At 37.4% G+C, this 21,543-nt stretch overlaps 1 protein-coding gene across 8 annotated transcripts in view; it reads right to left on the minus strand.

Moving 5' to 3' along the window:
- Positions 1–21,543, minus strand: part of RAPH1 (Ras association (RalGDS/AF-6) and pleckstrin homology domains 1) — a 92,687-nt gene that overhangs the window by 53,044 nt on the left and 18,100 nt on the right. For 6 of the 8 annotated variants that reach the window (XR_011000896.1, XR_011000895.1, XR_011000894.1 and 3 more), the window contains 3 exons: positions 7,742–7,861; positions 4,108–4,213; positions 2,771–3,285 (listed from right to left, as the gene is read on the minus strand). Coding sequence is in view for 5 of the 8 variants with exons in the window: in XM_068196074.1 (XP_068052175.1) it covers positions 2,771–3,285; positions 4,108–4,213; positions 7,742–7,861 (741 nt within the window). In the remaining 3 variants the exon portion in view is untranslated. Of the gene's footprint in view, positions 1–2,770; positions 3,286–3,703; positions 3,797–4,103; positions 4,220–7,741; positions 7,862–21,543 lie in introns of those variants that run through there. The other 2 variants (XM_068196071.1, XM_068196072.1) reach the window with 2 other exon arrangements.

A 21,543-nucleotide genomic window follows, 5' to 3' on the forward strand; every position in this document is an offset into this window, starting at 1 on the left:
AAAGTACCAATACTGCCTGGAGAAGACAAAGTATCGGTCAAAAGGGCAGAGCTGCCAAGACACTGACCTCTTTCAGAAGAGGCACAGCAGTAAAGAAACATTTTAAAGGTCAGCTCACCTACAGGCAGTCTCAAGGAAGACAGGTAAAAGAAAAGAGGTAACTTGAAGCACTACTTCAGAATAAAAAAATCTCAAAACAGATCTGCTGTGACCATGAATAAATAGCCTCTCCCACTTTCTGCATAAAAACTGTTGGGTTTTTCCCCTATATGGACATTATGACTTCTTCAAAGGCTATTTCCTCAGAGGGATGTTTTCTATTAGAAACAGCACCATTGAATCAACTGTGTGGGTGGGAGGGTACAATTCAGCCCTACTAGTAAAAGATATTTTGGTTCACAACCTAGCCAAGAGGATTAATAAACCCTTAAACTAGTTTTTGGGCACTAAATGAATGACATAGGAAATAAACAGCTTTGTTGATACCCAGTGATTCTTCCAAAGAATCCATTTAAAAGCTAAATTCATTTAAAAAACACCACCACAGAATCTGTCACAAACTTAAAAAAAAGTGATTTCCCTTTCCCTGTTCACCAGTGATGAGAAAAGAAACTTACTTCTCTGTAAGAAGTCTCATCCCATCACATAACAATTTTAAAACTGAATAGTTCAATACCAATTCTGTAAATTGGAAGGGACAATTTCTCAGAATTGAACACCTTCCTCAGGCTACTGAAATTAAAAAGAATAGATAGAGCCAAAGCAAACAGCATGGTTAATGAGTGCAGAGGTTTCTGCTCTCAAGAGGAGAGCAGAATCTGGATCTCAAATTACTGACACTTTCTGGTTACCTCCTTCAAAGGAATCAATCATTCTTATCAACTTATCTGGGCAGAGAAACAATAGCCACATTCTTATATGAGAAGCAATCACTGCGTTTGTACAAAGGCAGCCCTCACATGTCTTTGAGAAAAGCTTCTGGGGAGGATTTTGAGCCTTGCAGTTAGTGGCCAAGAGCTCAGAAAGCAACTGAAACAGCAACTGCAACACTTGCAGCAATACAGATTAGCTTCCCGTGGAGACAAAGCAACTTCTTGACCTCTGTCCCTTGATTCACCAATATCAAGGTAAGTAAAGGCAGCACGTGGTTTGTTGATTACTCATGATGCAAAGGATTGAAAACTGGGAGACAAGAAGGGCAATTTTACTGATACCCCAAGCATATAACTCCCAAAGTAAAAGAAACAATCTAGAAGGAGACCTGCAAGATCAACTGCAGAAAACACTTTGCATTAAAAATCAAAAAATGCAACATCCATGCTTTTCTCATGCTATGCAAGCTAGAGCAACTAATTGACAAAAGTCATCTCTTTAGCCTGAGAAGAGACAAAAATACAAGACTGCCTAACTTTCTACATCATAAAGACAGACATATAATCATGAGTAACAGCTGGAGATGCAAAAAAAAACCAACCAAACAAACAAAAAAAAAAGAACCTGCCCAAAACCAACAAACTAAAAATAAGCCTTATCATACCATAAAAAGAAAATTATTCTCAAACAAACAACAATCAATGGCTGTCATAGGGTGGGCTTGAACACTTAGGCCTACAGCAATAATGCAAAGGTTTGCATTTTAACTTTCCAAAGAGCAAAGGGAACATTCCTATTTGTTTTGCTTCATTCAATAGGAAATCTCCAATAAAAGCATACTGAACACAAACTTTTTATACAACAAGAAAGTTGACCTAAATTGTTCATTTCTCACGATTTCAAATGAAGATTTAAATCAGTGTGACCTCAATGAGTTGATTATAAGACTGACAAGCCTGCATCGTTTACTTTACATTTGATGAAGTTCTGTTGCAGATGTGTAGAGCCATGCTTTCAGTACAGCCCATTCAGATTTGTTTTCATTATTGATTAGAATAAACTCAGTTTGTTCCAGTTTTCTCTCATGAAAGAGAACATGCATATCAGTACAACTGACATTTTAACAGGTCAGATTTCTGTTTTAGAGAGTATTTCTACAAGAGAACTTCTAAGTTTAAGTTCTCAAAATTCACTGGAACATTTTCCACATTTTCTCTCAAGTCACTAGCAGTTGCAATGTTCACCGAACTGGCTGTTCTTACTGAAGTTTCCTCTCTAATCAATGTCAAAGCATCCAAATCCTAAATTAAATCTGCTAATGTTGTATTGCAGCCCAGTTATTTTTTTGTATTGTGTATTGCTTCAAAGAGCTCCTCCTGTTATACATTAAACAAGAGTATTAAGTAGCAGCAAATTACTGGTATAGTATAGCTCCAGATCTCCAGATAGACACCTGTAGATTGCTCCATGTGTTTCAGGTTTAACTGTACTGTAAGAGGAATAGAATTTTGTCAATTGTGCTTTCTTTTTTCCACAGCTGTGCACTCCTCAGATTTAAATTAAAGGCAATATGTGATATTTTCTTGGAATAAAAATACTACCTAATAATAAACTAATAAAAACATTAAAATGCATGATTGGCTTGAGAGGAGGAAGAGATGGGGAAAGCTCCTAAGAAAAAAAACCTAAACACATTCTTTATAAGTTTCCTTGCAGACACAACCAAAACCAGAGAAAGAAGCAGCTACAATATGGGCAAGTTCCTGTAAAAGCAAGTCTTCAATAAACCCCACTGCACTGTAAATGTTTAGCTATGAGTGTCAGCACAGAAAATGAGGTGTAAGTTTGAAGAGAAAGACCCAAACCAAACAAAAATCTTGAATTAGTGACATCCTACCTCAGTGATTGGTTGCCCTTGTGATGTCAAGTCCAGCTCCTGAGGTCTCGTCACCTTATCGATGTCCAAGGAGTCCATGCTGGAAGCTGCTGAGGTCACGCTGGAACGGGAGGAGTTACTGATGGAGCGCACCTCAGCATCGCTCACTGTGCCAGCAGATGCTGTCCTCCTGTGCTGGGCAGTAACCACTGGCTTGGTGTCTTCTGCAACAGACTGCTGGGCTGCTTCATCCATGCTCAAAGAGGCCTTCTCTAACTGTGCAGTGATGTCATCCAGAGACACGTTGGCATGCGATGGTTTAGTCACCTTAGCAGAGGGGGACAATCCTTTCATACTGCTGTGCTTAGTGGAAGGTCGACTAGCAGGTGGTTTCTGAGTTTTGGGTTCCGTGGCAAGGCGTTTCACTGCAGCATTGTTTGCTGAATGAGAGCCAATGCTGCTGAGCTCCTGCTCTATGGAACAGAGATCAGCCATGAGAGCATCCAGATCCACAGTCTCCCCCTGATTCAGGGCTTCTGCAACAAACAAGAGTAGTCAGTATGGGCAGAGTTATTTCCTTTACAACGCCTCACTTTGTGTTATCAAATCTAATAGTGAAGAGAGCAAAGGAAGCAACATTTTCTTTTCCCATCCCAGTAGTGCAAAACATCTGTGCACTGCTGAACTAAAATTCATTTACACTACTATCCTTGACCAGTGCAAATTTCACACTTTTTAGGTTAAACTCATTTGTTAGCAAAAGAAGTCTATGAATGTTCAGACTACATCTGAAAAGTTTAAACTGCTTTCCTGTGAATGAAATGTAAAAACACATTTGTGTATTATCGTGCCTCACTTCTCAAAAAAGTGCAGATGTTTTGCTAAGCATTTTCTGCCAAAGTAATGCAACAGCTTTAAAAAAACAAAACCAAAACAAAAATACTATATACATACTCAAGCCTTTAAATTAAGGTTTCCTTCTGTTTAACCTGAAAGCGTTCTGTAGCTATATTCCTGCATTCTGTTCCATAAACCAAGATGCTCTTTCTTCCCGGTTAAGTCATTCTTTCATGAGACCAGATCCCAGAACAAGTTTTTTTATACAAATAATACACTACAGTGCTCAAATACTAAGTGTTGTAAAAAATAATGCTTTAGGAGACTCAAATACTTGAAAAAAAAGGACAGCAGAAAGCAATGCCTTCAGCAACTGTGTTCTCACCTCAGCTATATGCTTTAAATATAAAGCATATTTAAGTGTTCTTATATTTTACGATATTTTAATTTATAGTTGGAATAGTTTTTTTTCTTAAACAAGTATTTTTCTTAAACTATATATGGTAAATAAGTCAACAAACCATTCAAATTGTACATGGAGAAGCGATATGAGAAGTTAGCAAGATTGGTTTCCTGGCGGAGAGGTGACCTCTTCACTGGTGCCACAGGCTTGTCTGCATCCAAACTCTGAAAAAGACCAAAAGAAGGGCAAAGTAAATTTTGACAAAGATTTGCTTGTCCAATTCCTTAAGATGAATGAGAATTAATTTTGTCTAAGAGAAATTTTTCAAAAATTACTGTTGTATATAAAAGCACCCGTTTTTCAGGCTTTAGACTGAAAACAAACATCGTCATACTACAGAGATTTAACTTCAGATATGCAGTGAAGAAAAGCTGTTAAACACATTCTGCTTTTTTCCAGAATCAAAAGGATAGAAGCTTTTTCCAAATGCTTTTTTGAATGGTGTTAGACACTAGCTCATTTAGAAACAGATAGCTGACTTAACTCTAACTATCTCTCTGCATGAAACTGCACAACATTCAAACTGGGATAAGAGTCTGAAATATGGTCTAAGATATCCACCGTTAGCTTATGAGCATAATCATGGCATAAGTGCTTAAAAACATTCAGTGAAGAATCCTGTTTTATTAACAGGGATTTAAATTCACTATATTCAGAATTTTTTTTCAATAGTCTTTCCTGTGAATAACATTAAGTTATGAAAACCAACCCTAGCCAGTTTATGTAGGGCACATTTTTTTAGGAAAACTAGCAGAGGTTAAAAAAAGAAACTCTTTTTAACCAATACTCTGAGTTGTTATGTTATGATGGCTAACATGGATATAGTACTATAATAAATACCAGGATTTCGTAAGTAGCAAGCAGTTGGGCACTGTAATCCAGCTGCTGACCCAAGAAGTACAGGGTCAGAAGCTGCTGGCCCTGGAGTGGAATGTGTTACATAGGGAATCCAGCTCTTGCTGTCACTGAAGTTCAACAGGCCTGCAGAACATCTGAAATTAGGCAATGCTTGTACTGATAAAGAGTTCCTGAAGATATGCTTGCCTGAAGGAAGAGCGTCTTCTAGTTTCATCAGAATAAAGTTTCTCACCTAAACTTTTTATGTTCATTTTCTACATCTTTAGTCAAGCCTTTGTTAAAAAGATCAATTGCACTAATTTTTCCCCTAATGTTTATTCTTCCTGAGTTCCCTTTTCTCCTCAGCTTGGCCTGGACTTAAAAAAAAAAAAAAAAAAAAAAAAAAAAATCTATAACCCTAGAGACATCAGTGAAACTGGAGATAGAAAAGGCAAGTTAGGACCTGTTCCTTCAGCCCAAACCCACAGACTGCTAAAAAAGATTTCCTGTGAAGCAAATATATTCTAGTTAAAAGCACCCCAACCATGTTTTGCTGGCTTTATTAAAGTTATTGCAGATCATTGGAAACACATGTGATATGCCCTCACCATTATCTGAGCACATTCTCCAAAACTGCTAAACCAGCAGTTTGGAAAACTGATAAAAACTGCAACAGCACCCAAAAGCTTAATTCTCAATAATCATGAGAAGAAGGGTAAATTTTTTTTTCATTTAACCTGCACCATACAGCAGAATAACTTAAGCAGAATAAATGTTAAGACACCCTTCATCAATGCTAAATATTGCTCACTCGTGCAGCAGATTTTGTGACTTTTGTTACACCAAGAGTTAAAGAGGGAAAGTGAATTCAAATTATTCCAACGGGCATTCAAAAAATTTCAGATCTTTTAAAAAGCAGTTACATCTGGGTCTTACTTTAAATATCCTAAAAATAAACATTTAGGAAATCTAAAAAGACGTTAAAGATCAAGAATATCAGGGACAAAAACCTTTCCTCCTAGTGCTCTTGAAGTCCAGCTGATAGACAGAAACAAATACTGAAACTACAGGAGAATGCACTTTCATCAACTCTAATCACCTCCCTTTATTGGGATTTCATTGGAACAGCCCCAACAAAATTTGATGACAGTCCAAATAAATGATCTGAGATACAATCAATTCCATTAACTTGTTTATACAGAACAATATGAGGTCATTCCAAGTTTTGGGGGAAATGTCATTTCTCAGTAGTTGTGAAAGATTGAAGGGCAACTGTCAGGCTATGTTGCAGACTGTCTTGAACAGCAATATGTAGGTAAGAAACAAATAATGTGGGTCCTACCATTAAGTACCTTTTAGTAGGTTTCAAGAAATTTGCATGGACCAACAACAAACTGAGACATCACCCTGAAGTCTGCATGTCAATAGTATAGCTATAAACTCCAAGTAAAGTATACTTATATTTCTAGGCTGCTCATACCTTTAAAAAAATGGGGCAGAGAACAAAGGGTCTAAGACACATTGAATTGTTATGTTATGATGGCCCATATGATTGCTATAATGAATACAAGGATTTCTATAAGTAGGGCAACTGTGATCCAGCTGCTGACCCAAGAAGTACATGACAGGACCAGAAGCTTCTGCCCCTGGAGTAGAATGTGTTACATGGGGAATCTTGCTGTCACTGCTGGAACTGTTGCTGTCAACAGTTCTGCAGAACAGCTGAAATTAAGCAATGCTTAATAGGTCTAAGACCCATTGTGCTCCTCTGTGAATATCCTCGCTCAAGGTGATTTACAAAGCCCAAAATTATTCACACCATTAAAAACCCTTCAAAGTAAGTTAAATACCAGAAGGAATTAGTATATACAGATTGATGTCAGACTCTTCCACTCATCTCAGAAGGTAGGATTCTTTATTGCCCTACATGTGTGAGCTCAGGAAAATAAATCGTTTTCCCCTATAGTGCTATATACATTATACATACATGTATATACATGTATGTATATTCTTGTATATACATACAAATTTACATTTAAACTTGATGGCAGAGACAGTAACAGAGATGAGCCTGAATTTGAAATCCTGTTAACATGATTAGCTCAATTTTCCTTCAGGCAAGATGAAGATGAGAAAAACTGCCTCTTCTCTAGCTTAATGAACCTTCACTTACCATACCTCTGCTTAATTCTACAGGACAAACAGGGAGAAGATTAAATATTTTATTCAGGAAGTTCACACAGCTGAAACACCTCCTGCAGGCAGTCACAGAGAAATGGCTGATTACCCCAGGAGTGCAGCACACCACACAAAATGCACTATCTGCTTGTGAAGCAAAGGAAAAGCACTAAAAAGAAGGAAAGACTGAAAGATGTCCTATCAGCTGCTTCATTGATGCAGGAAGAGTACTCTGGAACAATGGTGAGTCCTTGAGAGTGTATCAGGGTATCTCATTAGGTCATCAGTGGCAGCATTCACAATTTTTTCTTATTGCTGTTCAGGTGCAACAAATAAATGCTGTTACAGCTGGACAGTGTCAAAGCACATGTTTCGAGACACAGCCTATCTCTTGTCAGCTGAAGTCCTTATTGCTCTACAGACATAAGGACAAAATATCAATTCTATAATTCTCGGAAGGAACTGTTATACTAGCAGGTTGTACAAAATGAATAAAACAACCTCAGGATAGGGTAAACAAGTCAATTTATAAACCTTTAAAAATTACTGAACTGGTCACAGGTCTGCCTTGCTGCAAGTGGCAGTGTCAAGCAGTTGGCATCCAACTAAAAAGAAACATAATACTAACAAAAAATTATTCTGTGAGTTACCTCCCTCACCTGTGTAACCTCCCTCACCTGTGTGAGTTTGTCCAGTTCACCCAGCCAGGCCCCAAACATCTTGTCGAGATCCTGATCTTCCTTATCACTATCTTCTTCTGCACCATGGTCAAGTTCTTCATCTGACAATTGCTCCATCTGGAAAAAAAAAAGAAAAAAAAAGTTTGATGCTCAAACTTTGTCAGTGTCTAAGAAAACTGGTGTCAGCTACGATGTTTCTGAAAGTGTTCATAAATCAAAGCAAATGTCCATCCATAAGCTTCATAAAAACTCCTGCTTACTAGTAAGAACTTAGTATGGAAGTTGTAATAGGTAATTGCAAAGCCATTTTTGCAGCTCACTTTTGTCAGAATGATGCAGAAAATTATTAAGAACAGAGTTCACAATATGTAAAAATACCATCAGAAATTCATGCTAGCCTTGCATGTGCCTTCATTGCCAGCTATTGTTGGCAAAATCTATCAACATTTCATTAGAAAAAGCCAACTCCTGTCCAAGGAATTTAGCTGACCACAGTTAAGCAAAACCATTCAACCACAGGAAGTGCAGTCTCACTGCACTGCAAATAGATCACTACATATCTGTAAACAGAAATGCTTTAACAGGCCATAGAGAATGTCAGCAATACCTCCCCTGAGACAGTGCAAATTTTGGACACTGACCAGATCACTTCAGTGATACTGCACAATTTTTATTCAACAAAGGTACTGCTCTCTGGAAGTAAAGAGTCACCATAACATCTCTCAGATTCTCCTTCATTTAACAAATTTGTGACCAAGATAACGACAATGTTCTCCAAAGTTTATCTGTTATTATCTCAGTGAAAAATAACCTTTTGTTTAAATCTCTTTTCCAAACATGTCCTCCAGCCCCTTTTATGGAGTTAAGACACATATGACTTTCTATGTATACTCATATTGGCAAAGACAGGATCTGGTTCAGGAAGAGAATTTACATATCCGGAGGGGCAAAAATCTAGGTAATAATTTGGAAGCAATCAGGCAGTAGGGAAGGTAAATTTCAGAGATGTGCTACAGAACGTCCAGAAACACATGAGAACAGATCCCCAGCAAGAGCTACGCAAAAAATCAATGGTGAGTTGAACAGCTTGATTTAGTCAAGTCATGAGCTACGTAGTTACTTGCTACATAGCTTTCAGAAAGCACCAGTTTACATTTTCGAGATTTAAAAATGAACTAAGTGCTACTCTTCAGGAAAAGACAAATCTTGGTCTGAAAGACATCAATGTCCAACATTGCACAGTCAAACTGATAAGAGATGTTATGAAAAATAATTAAAGGTGATCTCAGAGAAAAAACTGCTCAATACACATTTTCTTTCATATGACAGTTTTCATGCAAAAAAACCCTCCAAGATTTAAAAATTGTCTTTTCTTCTTATTATTATATATTGCTTTTGTTTCATTTTAATTTGATAAAATAGGTCAGAGGAGACTTCAGAGGTGATCAGTAATTCCGAGGTCAGCAGAAGCCCATGGATGCAAGATACTGCCATCCAGTTGCTCTAGGCAAAGATGCTTCAGTCTACCACCTGAACTTCTACTTTCGTGGGAGAGCACAACGCATTTGCCTACCTTAAAAGAGGCAATAACATTAAAGCTAAATTGCCATGGCACACTGCACTGCAAAAACACTGAACAGATTAAATTAATCATCTGAATCGCCTTTCTTCCACCACTTGCTTTGAGCCCCGCACTCTAAGGAATGAAAGGAAGCACTTTCTAAAATCCAAGAGTGACAATGAAATTATACCAAAACCAATATGCTTATGTAATATTGCTGCATCCTTCCACCAAGACTGCAGCAGCTTTTATATTTTGTAAGCCAGGCATGACTTCCCCAACAAGATTCCTCTCCATGATGCCTCCTCCAAGTCCTCCCACATACAAAACCGGAGACAGCATGGTAGCAGCAACGCAAACTCTGCCTGAACTTCTGCAAAGCAAACCTAAGCTGTATTCCACTTTTATCCCCCTTCAAAGCTTTGCCTTACTATTTCTTAGACTCTAACATGGACCAGAAATACTATAAAATCAAGACAAAACACATACTCTAGGTGACTTGGTCAAACTGCTGTAGAAGTGCTCACATAACATTTCTCAATGTCTAGATACATCTGAAGAGAACAAATTTTACTTGAAAGCTAAAGGAAGCTATTAAAAGGGTGCCTTATGAAATATGACCATGAACTAGCAAATCAAATAAATTGAAACTGCGATATAAATCACTCAGAGCACAGTATTTACAGAGATTTTACAATGCTAGCCTTTCCCTCTTTGAGCTGTTTCTGACACTCACTCTAGTTAGATGGACTTGTTTTGCACTGCATTCATTACATGGCACTGTTCATAACTCACCCTTTCATTAAGAGAGAAGCTTGCTCTTTTTACTAATATTTCTGAGGATCTAAGCCATGGAAAGCATTCGTTACTTTAGCTATTTTGACTTGGCATCAGAGACACTGCTTTGGTTCCAGTTACTGTGAAGACAGAATTAGCAGCCTAAAGAAAACTTTTACAAGTGAAGTACTGTTATGTCAGCGTGTCTGGCACTGAACCCTGTAGTATTTGCCAGCTCCTTGTAGTCCCCACCCAAGCTTCCTAACGTCAGCTGCATTTCCTATGAGCCTGTCAACATTTACTTGCAAAAGGCACACAGAGGTTAGTGTCTCGCTTCAGAAACAGCTAATATTAAATCACAAGTTCTGTAAAAGGAAATCTTAGTACAAGTTCCACAACTGGAAGACATCCCAAAGGACACTAATTAAAGAATTAATTCAATAAATGAGGGCAGAGACAAAATGCTCATAAAGCAGTATATGAACTTCTTGGCATAAGAACTCAAAACAGGAACCACTTCAAAAAAGAGTGCATATTCCAATTAAAAACTTTAAATTTTCCTTTTTATAGCCCTTTTCTTTCTCACTGTTGTTGATCACAGCAAACATGCACTGCACTTTAGCACATTATGATCTAAGTGGGAGTTATCACACCTTCTATGGATACAACATCTTTATTTATAACAAGAAATAAAACCAGCATAAGGGGTGAGGGATTGTGTGTTTTGTTAAGTTGGGTTGGAGTTTTCTTTCCTTAAAGGAGTCATTTAGAATTGAATTAGATGTAAAAAATGAAGAAAGGATAATGGTTCTGGTGTGATGCCTTAAAGTCAGCCACTTACATTCCTAAAACATTTGCAGGGAAGGAGATTTTACATAGTTTTTATTTCTGCCTAGCTTGAACCAGATGACATGCCAAAGTAACTTTAGGATTCAAGTTATTTTTCAACACCTCACCTTCTATTCTCTTAAAGTGTATGTCGAAGTAGAACATAAAGAAAATGAGCAGCATCATTCTGGGATACCTGGATAAAATACGGTATCAACACAGTGTAGTCTTTCAAATGGAAGTGAGGCTTCCTGCACTCCAGGAGTGGTCTATAAAGAGTGGTCTATGTATCGTTTCATTATCCACTATGGAATGTGACAGTCTATTCTGTCTGTCTGAAATGCTATTTAAACAGGCACACTGATAATCACTCTAAGTCAATGATCTAGTTTCCAAAACAGTTAGTTAGATTTTACCTTTAAATACAAGATTGCACAAGGTTCTGCTTGGTCCTGAAAAAAACAATTTGCCTTCTAAAAACAACTACTGAATTTGTTACAAGGTTATTTTAGGGATGCAGTAGACAAGACACAACTGTTTGAAACACCATCTCAAGAAATAACTGTTTTTCTGCATTTTAAAACCTAGCCACCAGTACTATATAGCATACTCTGGTTTGGGAAATATACTTTCTCCAGACCTCATCTGGACATCCAAATTTCTTCATTTGTGATCATTCCTGTGTTATAATGCCAATATCAATTTCTGTTAAAAAGTTGCACAGGATAGAACACTACACTAACATACTGTATGAGCCCATAAGCTCAGAGTTTTCATCTCTAATATTCATTCACCTGACTGCTTAAAGAAACAAGGCTACTTGAACAGAAAAAAACCTAAAATGAGTTCACAAAAATGGCTGGCAAAGCTCACATCCCTGTTCCATGTTTCTAGATATTTCCATAATTAAAGTAATGGTAAATAATGATAGGCACTTTGAGCACATAGATTCATTTGTATCACATTAATACTCTGTCCACGTGACAGGGACCAATCAGATCTGGCACACTTTTCAGTCAGAGATTCTTATGCTATAACTGACACTAACACTCCTCCTTTAAATTTAATACTGCAGCACACTAAGCCAGTGACAGTGCAGATCACTTGCTTTAGTATTTCTGTGTTTCTTCTTAATAAGAATAAAGTATTCTGAAAATAATTAATCCTGAAAAAGATATTTTGAGGGGGATTAGAAAGCTATAGGAAGCCCTTTGTGCATTATCCAATGTTCTATAACCCAATTTATGTTAAAAGTAATCTAGATGAAAACCTGAACAAAAGAACATTTGTTTTCTTTAAGCTTCAAATAGCATAGTAATAGCTGAATACTTCCCAAGGCTTCTGCAGCACAGACATTCCAATGCCTCTCAAATTCAAAAACTAAGATACAAATCTATCAGCTAAAAAATTCAAATTCTAAACGTCCCACATGAAAAAATATTACGTCAAGTGAAAGTCTCTTTCAATATGCTAATTTTAGCCAACTTTGAGGTTCATTTTTCTTTTTTTAAACCATGCTTCAGGCAACAGTTTTCCAGACTTGGCACTAACAAAACAGGGTGAAAACACACTGAATGTCTGATAAAAGATAAAGCTTCAGACACTTCATTAAAAGCAAAGAGACCTTTCACAACCAAAACTCTGAAATACCATGGGCAAGCTCTTGAAATCCTGGACATCAATATATGTTTCACAAAAACCAGTCAAATGCCAAGATACTGCAGATATAATAAAGGTGTATAAAGCATTAATTATTACTCTGACAACCTTGGATTTAAGTCTACTATCTATTTCCTGCCTTTCTTCCCTTACTCCCCAGCTGATGAAGGTGCTTTTCTTCACATCAACACATTATCTGCCACAATTCAACTTATCTGTCCTGTCCAACTCAACTACATTCCAATTATTAATGAAGGAAGGGACTCAGCATTGCTCTGGAAAAGGTTTTATTTAACTCCACACTTATTTTTTAAAAACTAATTAGTAGAAATTTGGAAATAGTATTGGCAAAAAAAAAAAAAAAAGAAACAAATGTTAATACACATGGGTTCTTTAAGCTGTTCTTCAAAATTAAAATAGGTCATTGTACTTCAGCAATAACTACTATTCTTCAAACAGAGGAAGTCAAGAGCAGAATGTGCAATGTACAAGATTTATTCACAGCAACTGGGAGAACAAAGACAACTCCAGAATACACTGAAAGAGTTTAAAAGCTATGTACTGTTTGAGCATATTTCTTTTCAAGTATTTTTCTCAGGCAGTTGGTCTAGACTGCAGAACTCCAGCAAGTCTGAAAACCAGGCAATCCTCACTTTGTGGTCTTATTTTCAGGTTTAGCTGGGAGATGCAAAAGAGGACAGCCTGCAATATTCCCTCTTTTGCCCACTCATCCATGCAACATTCAAGAATGTACCTTTGAAACCACAGAAAAGAAATCTGTCTGAAAATGCATGTTTTGAACTGCACAGGCTACAGTTTTAATAAAAGATCAACTAAGGCTGCTGAAAGTAACAGTTATTCAAAAATTCACAGCATGATTTCTAATGCTCCTCTTAAAATCAGGCACATGCCTGTACAAGAACTTGCCTTTGCCTCTAGCTGTTTGTATTTCAAGCCCAGTCAAACAACAACCTTTTTCACTAAGCTCATAAAAATATTTTTCTTTACATTACTTATGTTATATAAATATTTATAGCACACAAGTGAACACATAACTTACATTTTAACAACTGCTAATGAAACAATTGTTTGAAAAAGCAACTGGAAGAAGAAAAAAATCTTCAGCAGATACTGGATCGTAATATCAAAGCAAACTGTCTCACTGCTTCTGGAATCCCTCAAAACACATCAATGCTGTATACAGCAAACACAGGTCTTCTGAAACTTGGTGCTGTTCATGACAGCACTCTTATCCTTCTCACATTCTAACAGACTGTTCAACAACCACTCCCAGAAATTCTAACCAGGAAAGTCAAACATATCACAGTTGCTTCCTGGTCTTCCACAGACTGAATACCTAATCTTTAGAACAAAGCAGACACAGATATAACAACTCAGTATTCTTCACTGACAATATGAAAGAATCAAGCTCTTTTGGCTAGCAGCATGAAGAAACAGAAAAACACATTTTTCCATATTCACATCCTTTGCAGCTCCCTTTAGATTTTAAGTAGAATTCGTACACTCCTGCTCTAAGTTTAGTTGACACTAACACACACAATTTCCTGAAATAAACACACTGAAGATACCAGAATGTTTACTTCATCTTTTTGATTTCTAGAAGTGGGAGATCATTCTGATGTGCCACAGCAAAACCACCCACAGAATACCCACCCATCCACCCCTTCTTTGCCTGAAAGCTTTGAGAGGTAAAATGAAAAGTGCATCAAGTAGAATATCCATAGGGTTGGTTTCTGTTTTTAAGCTCTCTTTGTATTATTATTACTTTATATTGACTCTACCTTTCCATAATTGCAACCTGAAATTTTGAATTAGTCCGCAAAGTGTGCCTCCTTGTATATTGGAATAAATTTATAATGTCTTTTTTCCTGTATGATAAGGGAAGCACCAAAATTACAGAAATGTCACTACAAGACTCTAACTGCATTTGAAATGTGCGCTCTTGGGAAGGCACACAGTAAAACCTTTATTCCCTCCAATATACCTCAGTGCCTGACTCACATCTAGACAAACAGATGCTGCCTTGAAAAGAAGGGGCTTTATCAATCATTGTATCCCATTTCCTGAACCAAGATTCCAGCCAGAGTACCCAAGTGGCCATTAAATTAATTCCTAAAAAAAGAGCATCCTAGATTACATCCTGTCCCATTGAACAGTCCTTATGAAGACAACCTGAAGACAACTATAAAAAAATATTTAGATAATAAAAACAAAACTCACCTTAGCTAAAGTATTTTTCAAGTAGAGAGGAAAATAACACTCTGTAAAATAACACTCATTAGTTGCAGAAGCCAACATCTTAGATTTACCAGCTGAGACTAGAGAATTTTCAGTGTATAGCCTGCCTTCAATAGGCAGATATATACTTAAAAACTACATTAGTGCCAATTTTCCAGAATCTTCATCATGTTGTTATTTTAAGGCAAATACTCCTGCAGCATCTCTTTGCATTCAGTTTTACCTTTGGAATGATGCCTAAAAGAGAATAAATATGAACAAGCAGACTAAGAATAGGTATGAATTTTGTTGTAATATTTGGCCTTATCCACAGATCTCAGGGAATACCCAAATATTCCTGTAGCTGTGGCCCAATAATAACAATCACCAGGCTAACAGCAGCACCTTCAGGATCACCCTGGACTTGAGAAGAAGCATTAGCCAACCAATCACTCAAAAATTCACACCTTTTTACAGACTGGTCCGTTGTGCCTGTAAAGGGTCTTTTCCCACCAGGAATAAATATTGAAAGAAACTAATTTTTACACATACACTAAGTTGTCTTTCAACTATAAGAAAGCAAAATAAAGCAAGCAACTGTCTACTACCCATAAAAGTTGAACATCTCAACAGTGCTTACTGTTATAAATGGTATAAATGAACGATCAAACCAACCAGGAGAAGGGAAATGTAAGAAAATCACTTAGGTCATAGGTCAAATTACAATGCAATACTTCCTCAATAACAATGAGAGTACTTCCTCATAAGGCTGAGCTACTCTATGCTTTAGTACAGTTAAAAACTAATTTTTGTTCAAGGGACCCTCTCAAAGGTTAAAAATAAGCATTATGCCAATGCTCACTTAAGATACCACAGCAGACACTGGAAACCTGTATGATGTGGGCACTGTCTAGACTCAGAAGTACTTGCCAAATCCCTTTCCACAAGGGCCTAGTGACAGTCTATGAACCATGGCTCGAAAAACAGATGAGTAATGCTTTAGCTATGATAAATAAACAATATTCTTCACAGGTTGCTTTTATGTCAGGGTATATATTTTTTACACTAACCTCAGCTCGAAAAGGCTGGAAGGCAACTTAGGTTTCCTGGTAAGAATTAAGACTACATTGTGAAGAGGTGCATTTCACTATAGCCAGAACCACCATCTCCAGAAAAAAAGGTGAAAAAAAATCAAAACCACAATTGCATATTTTTCAGAAGATCCACAAATGAATGTTTCATACCTCCAAAGACATAGTTATTTCATTCTTAGCATTTATGAATCACCACATTTTGCTGTTTACAGCTAGCCATGACAAAACAGCATGACATTAAGAGACATCACATAGAAAGATATTTAGAGGACAAATAGGGGAATAATCTTTTGGCTGAAATATTTCTCTAAGAAGGAGAAAGTATATTCAATTTGAAGACATCTGATTTACTTTAAACCCACCTCTAACAAACTGAGCAGAACACTGCCATAAACCAAAAATAAACACATCTAAACAGGCTACCCCGGCTCATCTAGTTTTATATTTTAAGCCACTAATAAGACCAGATTTAAGTACTGCAATAGGCAGTCAACTTTTATCCTCCAACTTCATAGCAAACTGTAAGGAGATACATAAAGTACCCTCTATCCCTGTCATTCTTTTGCATCACCAACTTCTGAACAGAAGGACGTGCGTTTATTAAAGTATGAGAGGTAGATCGGGGGATAAAAAGAGGAAGTACATGCTCCACCATGACGTTACCATGAGAAATGGAATTACTATGTAAGGAGAGCTTTTTCCATGCAAGAGCTGAGTCTTGTGGAAGGCTTGGAAGGACTGCATTGAGGGAGCAGAGCTGAGAGAGAAGTGCTCAAGAGAGTCTTGTACATCTAGAAGAAAGAGTGATGTGGGGCTCTGGACAGAGATGAGTCCCAGCAGCCAAAACTGGAAAGAAAGGCTGGAAGTCAGCAGGAACGGGGCAGCTTTCTATGAAAGGAAAGAGGAGGGGATCATGTGGCAGTAAATTAGCACTGCTCACTAGGTAGTGATGTGAGGCATATAGGCTGAAAGGGTCCCTGCCACACAATGGCACTTGGCAGCAACTACGTGGCATGAAAAGGAGAAACTACAGACAAGTTCTTCATTATATGGATATAGGTGGAGAAACATGTTTGTGAATGTCAAAACTGCAGGAGAATCACTGCTTCGAGAGAGTATTTTATCAGCATCTTCCCTTGGGTCTTGTAGGTGATTAAGTAAAATTTCAGGTACCCATAAGACTCACATGCAATAGTAAAGAAATAGAAAGCCAACATCCTGCTGCATGAACTTCAATTCACCATCTTCCTTGGTGATATTTTAAGAATCCAAGTTGTATTTTGAGCATTCCACCAGGAGAGAGAAAAAAAAACAAAAAACACCTGAAGAAGTCCTACACTTGTTCAGTTCTTCTTGTTTTTCTCCTCAAAAGTAAAAGAGAAGCCATTCCAGAAGTGAAGTCAATCCACAAAGCAGTTTTTGAGTGACATCTGGTTGAGCAAGATGCCAAAGCTGGATGCCACCACCACTTTTCTCTAGAAAAACCTGCACAAATTCCTGAAGAGGAGAAAACCTTGAGCAGATTTAGAAAGACATGCTCATCACTGATAAAAGCTGAAAATACAACTTAATTGTTACTTGTCATTTTAGCAGAATGTCACTGAAGAACTCTCTCCAGAGCTTCTGACCTGTCCTCCCAAAAACAACCCCTGCAAAAGAACACAAAATAAACAACACCCCACCCCCAAAAAATTAAATCAAACAAAAAACCCAGAGAAAATTGACAATAGTTCTCCCGACATTTTTTTCTTTTTTATACTTTCTTCTCTTGGGATTTTTCTTCTACTGTTAATTCAACATCCTTTCTCTCAAGGGTGGTTTAATAATCTTAAAGCAAGAAGTCCATACAATAGCTCAAACCAGTATCAGCAACTGGAGGTACAGAGCTATGAAATTTGTCACAGACTGCCAACACGAATCTAAATGTTGCCTACTGAGCACTGACCTTAATCCCTAGCTTATAAGCCTTCTGAAACTAATTAAAATTTTTTTAAATTAATTTTGCCTACTTAAGATATTCTCTAAAGATATATGTTCACACTTCAGTTTCTAAATAAATCTTGGCACAAGAAAGAGAGGGAGGGAAGCAGGGAGAAACCCTAGAACTGGGTACCACTCCCTGGAAAAAAAGTATTTAAAGCAAGAAAGCAGCCTCAACACAAAAAAGTTTTGCTATGTCAAAGGTTAGAGAAGTCTAAAAGCCAGTTAATGCCAACTGATGCATACTGAAAGACGTAATCCTGAGGCAATTAAATTCTAGATAAAGACCAAATGTAAATCTTTAACACAGAATCAATGTTTTAAAGTACACATTCCTGAAAAGTAAGGATATTACCTTCCATAGCAAAAAGGAAAAAATACAAGTGTATTTATGCCACAAGTGTAAGTTATGCCACTGAAGAAGCAAACATGAAATGTCTGTACAGTAAAAGAATCATGGAAGATGGGGCTGACAGCTGGGTTTTGTTAAAAGAGGACTTTAAACAGAAGTATTTAAACTCATGGGATTAGGCCAGCATTCCTAAGAAATGCTGTTCAGATCTTAAGCTGCAGAGACCTTGTCTAAGCAGCTCAGCAGATGAGTCACATAAACAACTACTGTAAACTCTGCTGCCACCACACTTGGTAGCTTTGTGAATGAAGCTTTTCTTGCATATGAAAACTAAAGACGGAGTGTTTTGCTGCCGGAACAGGGAGCAGGGGGCAGATGGAAGAAATAATCAAGTAAATCAGCAGACTCCATACTGCCACTCAAAATCATACGTTTCAAATTTTCTTCCCAAAAAATTATCTTTCCTCAAACACTTAAAATAATGAGATTTTTAATTCAGTGAAGGATAATCCTAAGCAGGTGGCTCAGAGCAGCTATTATACACACAGATACATATATGCGGTGCATTATGTTTCACTTATGTCTTGCTTACAAACATGCTTGGAAATTCTGTCACTTAGTATTTGATTTTTCTATCTGCTACCCAAGTCTGATACTGTGGTAAAGGTAGGGCAGATTTAGATGAAAATAAAAAAGAACAGCATAGGCTGACAAAAATAATCTTAACGTTTACAAAAAACGTTTTAAAAGTAACATTTCTTATATCAGATTGATACAAAGGCATCTTAAAGTAACACATGAACTTGGTTTATGTGTAACTTTCTTTTTTTTAAATACAAATGATACAAATACAAAAATGAATGAGCTTTTTTCATCAGGACTTCTAAGCAAGGGTCACACTGACTGAGAAATACTGTATACCACTCTCATTTCTATGCTGAGAGACACAAATTCAGAGGGACAGGAATGAGATACTTCATGACAGCCAGAGAGGCTCTCCTCCACCACACTGGATTAGGAACATGCTGCTCATTGAGAAGCCACAGGTGAAGACAACTTACCAATTTTCAAGACAGACAGGGGACTAACTTTCAAAATCATTTCCACGGCCCACATTCAAGTTTCCCATGAAAAGCAAAGCTGGGAGCAGGCTCTGTGACATACCAAAGGTAGCAGATCATTTGTGTTTGCCCCTCCAGAAACAAATTCACCTGCAAACACACACTGGACTGTGCATACCCATGAGCTTCAGTCACATAGGAAAGGAGGGGCTGCAGCACATTCTTCCTCCTTTTTCCTTCCTGTCCTCCCCTTGGATAAATATACCATCTGTTCAGATGAAGAAGCTGAACACTAAAATGCTACAGCACTTCCAGTAGCAAATCCTTGCATTTGCCCTATTCTCAGAAACATGCCAATGGCAACTTGGCAGCCTACCTCCTGCATTGCCCTGCAGGATCAATGCAAATATACCCCCAACTATTATCAGCTGAGTAAATCTACACACACTTTTTAGCAATGCATTTGTGAAATTCAGTCAATTTTTTATTGTCATCATTTAAGTGCTGCAGAATATTAAAAAAAAAACAACCAAAAAAAAAAAAAAAACAACAAACCCACAACACATTTTGGATGGAGCTTTTCTTTGCATTTAGAAAACACTGATACAACTGGCTCAGAAGCAATAAAATTGTGAAGTTATCTTTCTCGCTATTCCAGGGTAAACTTTCTACAGCAGCTTTCAAAGGAGTTTTTGGAAAAATGTCTCTACAAACTTTCCTGATATCTTCTTATTTTGTTTTAACCTCCCACTCCTCCAGTTTAAAACAACAACTTACACATGAAAGCTTGAGCCAGGCTGACACTTCCTTGCTGTTGTGAAAAGGAAGAAATCTCTTTCCATCCATTCTCATGTTGCTCCAGAACATCACTGAGCGTGTTCAACCTTCTAAACTACCAGAAAACCCACTCAACACTCCAAACACCAAAGGTGCTTGCAACCTTGCTGAGGTCACAAGCAGCAATAGATTGCCCTGTGACTGGACAAACACTTTATTTTTGGGCTCATACCAGACAGCTGGGAAAAGGGACAGGGAAACAAACAAGTGGGACTTCCCCTCTGTGGAAGCATCAAGTTCACTTGTAACAGGCTCACCTGTAACCTGCAACTCCACACCTAGCTCAGAGTGCATTGTAAGTTTCAAGCATTTGTTTTATGGTCTTAAGCTCATAATAAACAGGAAAGCCTACCTTTGCCATTAATACAGAGAAATTTTCAAATGCTACCATGCTGTAAATGCAATCACATATGTATGACACTGAAAAATCAGTATAATTTTGCTGAATTTGCATTTATGTTAAAATTAGATCCATTTTACCAAATGAGTAAAATGACAAGTCTTGATGAATTACTTTCTCCACAGACATGTTTAAAGCTTGTAATTTTTATTACAAGCACTTAATATTTAAGTAGTTTTCAGATATCAAGTTAATCCCTAGAGAAGACTACATTTAAACAGAAGAAGGAACAAGAAAAAAACCCACAAAGCATTACCATCCATAAATACAGTTATAATTCTTAATTCAGAAAACTTCCAGTTTAAATTCTGTATCACTGAGGCACAAGATATGAAAACATAGCATGCCCATGCCATTAGCTTTCAAATTAGTGGCTAAACACAAAAACAGCATCTTACCTTTTGTACTTTTTCATTTAATGCTTACAAGTACAGGTCAGACATTTCTGCAAACTAAAAATTTATTCCACAAGCACAGAACCTTGCTTGTATCTGTGGAATTGTCTCAGCACCAACACAAAGGCAACATGTGTGCTTGAAAATATGTCTATATAGATACATGTAATTTAAAAATATATATTATTTATATAATAAAATATTGTCAATGTAAGCTAATCACTAAAGCAGTCTCTCTAGGTATTTGTAACATTTTAATGTTTGTGCATGAGCAAAGGCACAGCTCTGTTAAAAAGCATGATGACATAAAGGTGCAATTGAATAGCTGTTGCAACACGAATTTCACTAAATAGTACAACTGGAAGGGGCTTACAGCTTACCAGGCCTGTCTTTGTAGTGCTGTTTTCCCAAGTCAGCAGGAACAAACAAGACATCCTTCCCTTGGATGCAAACATTCCTTTGCCACATGAAAAGGTATGAAGTGGCATGAAGCTGCACCAGGGGAAGTTCAGATTGAACATCAGGAAAAGGTTCTTCACTGAGAGAGTGGCTGGGCACTGGAACAGGCTCCCCAGGGGCATGGTCACAGCACCAAGCCTGCCAGAGTTCAAGGAGCA

The sequence above is a fragment of the Anomalospiza imberbis genome, chromosome 7 (assembly GCF_031753505.1).
Source record: "Anomalospiza imberbis isolate Cuckoo-Finch-1a 21T00152 chromosome 7, ASM3175350v1, whole genome shotgun sequence".
In the NCBI taxonomy this organism is placed as follows: Eukaryota; Metazoa; Chordata; class Aves; order Passeriformes; family Viduidae; genus Anomalospiza; species Anomalospiza imberbis.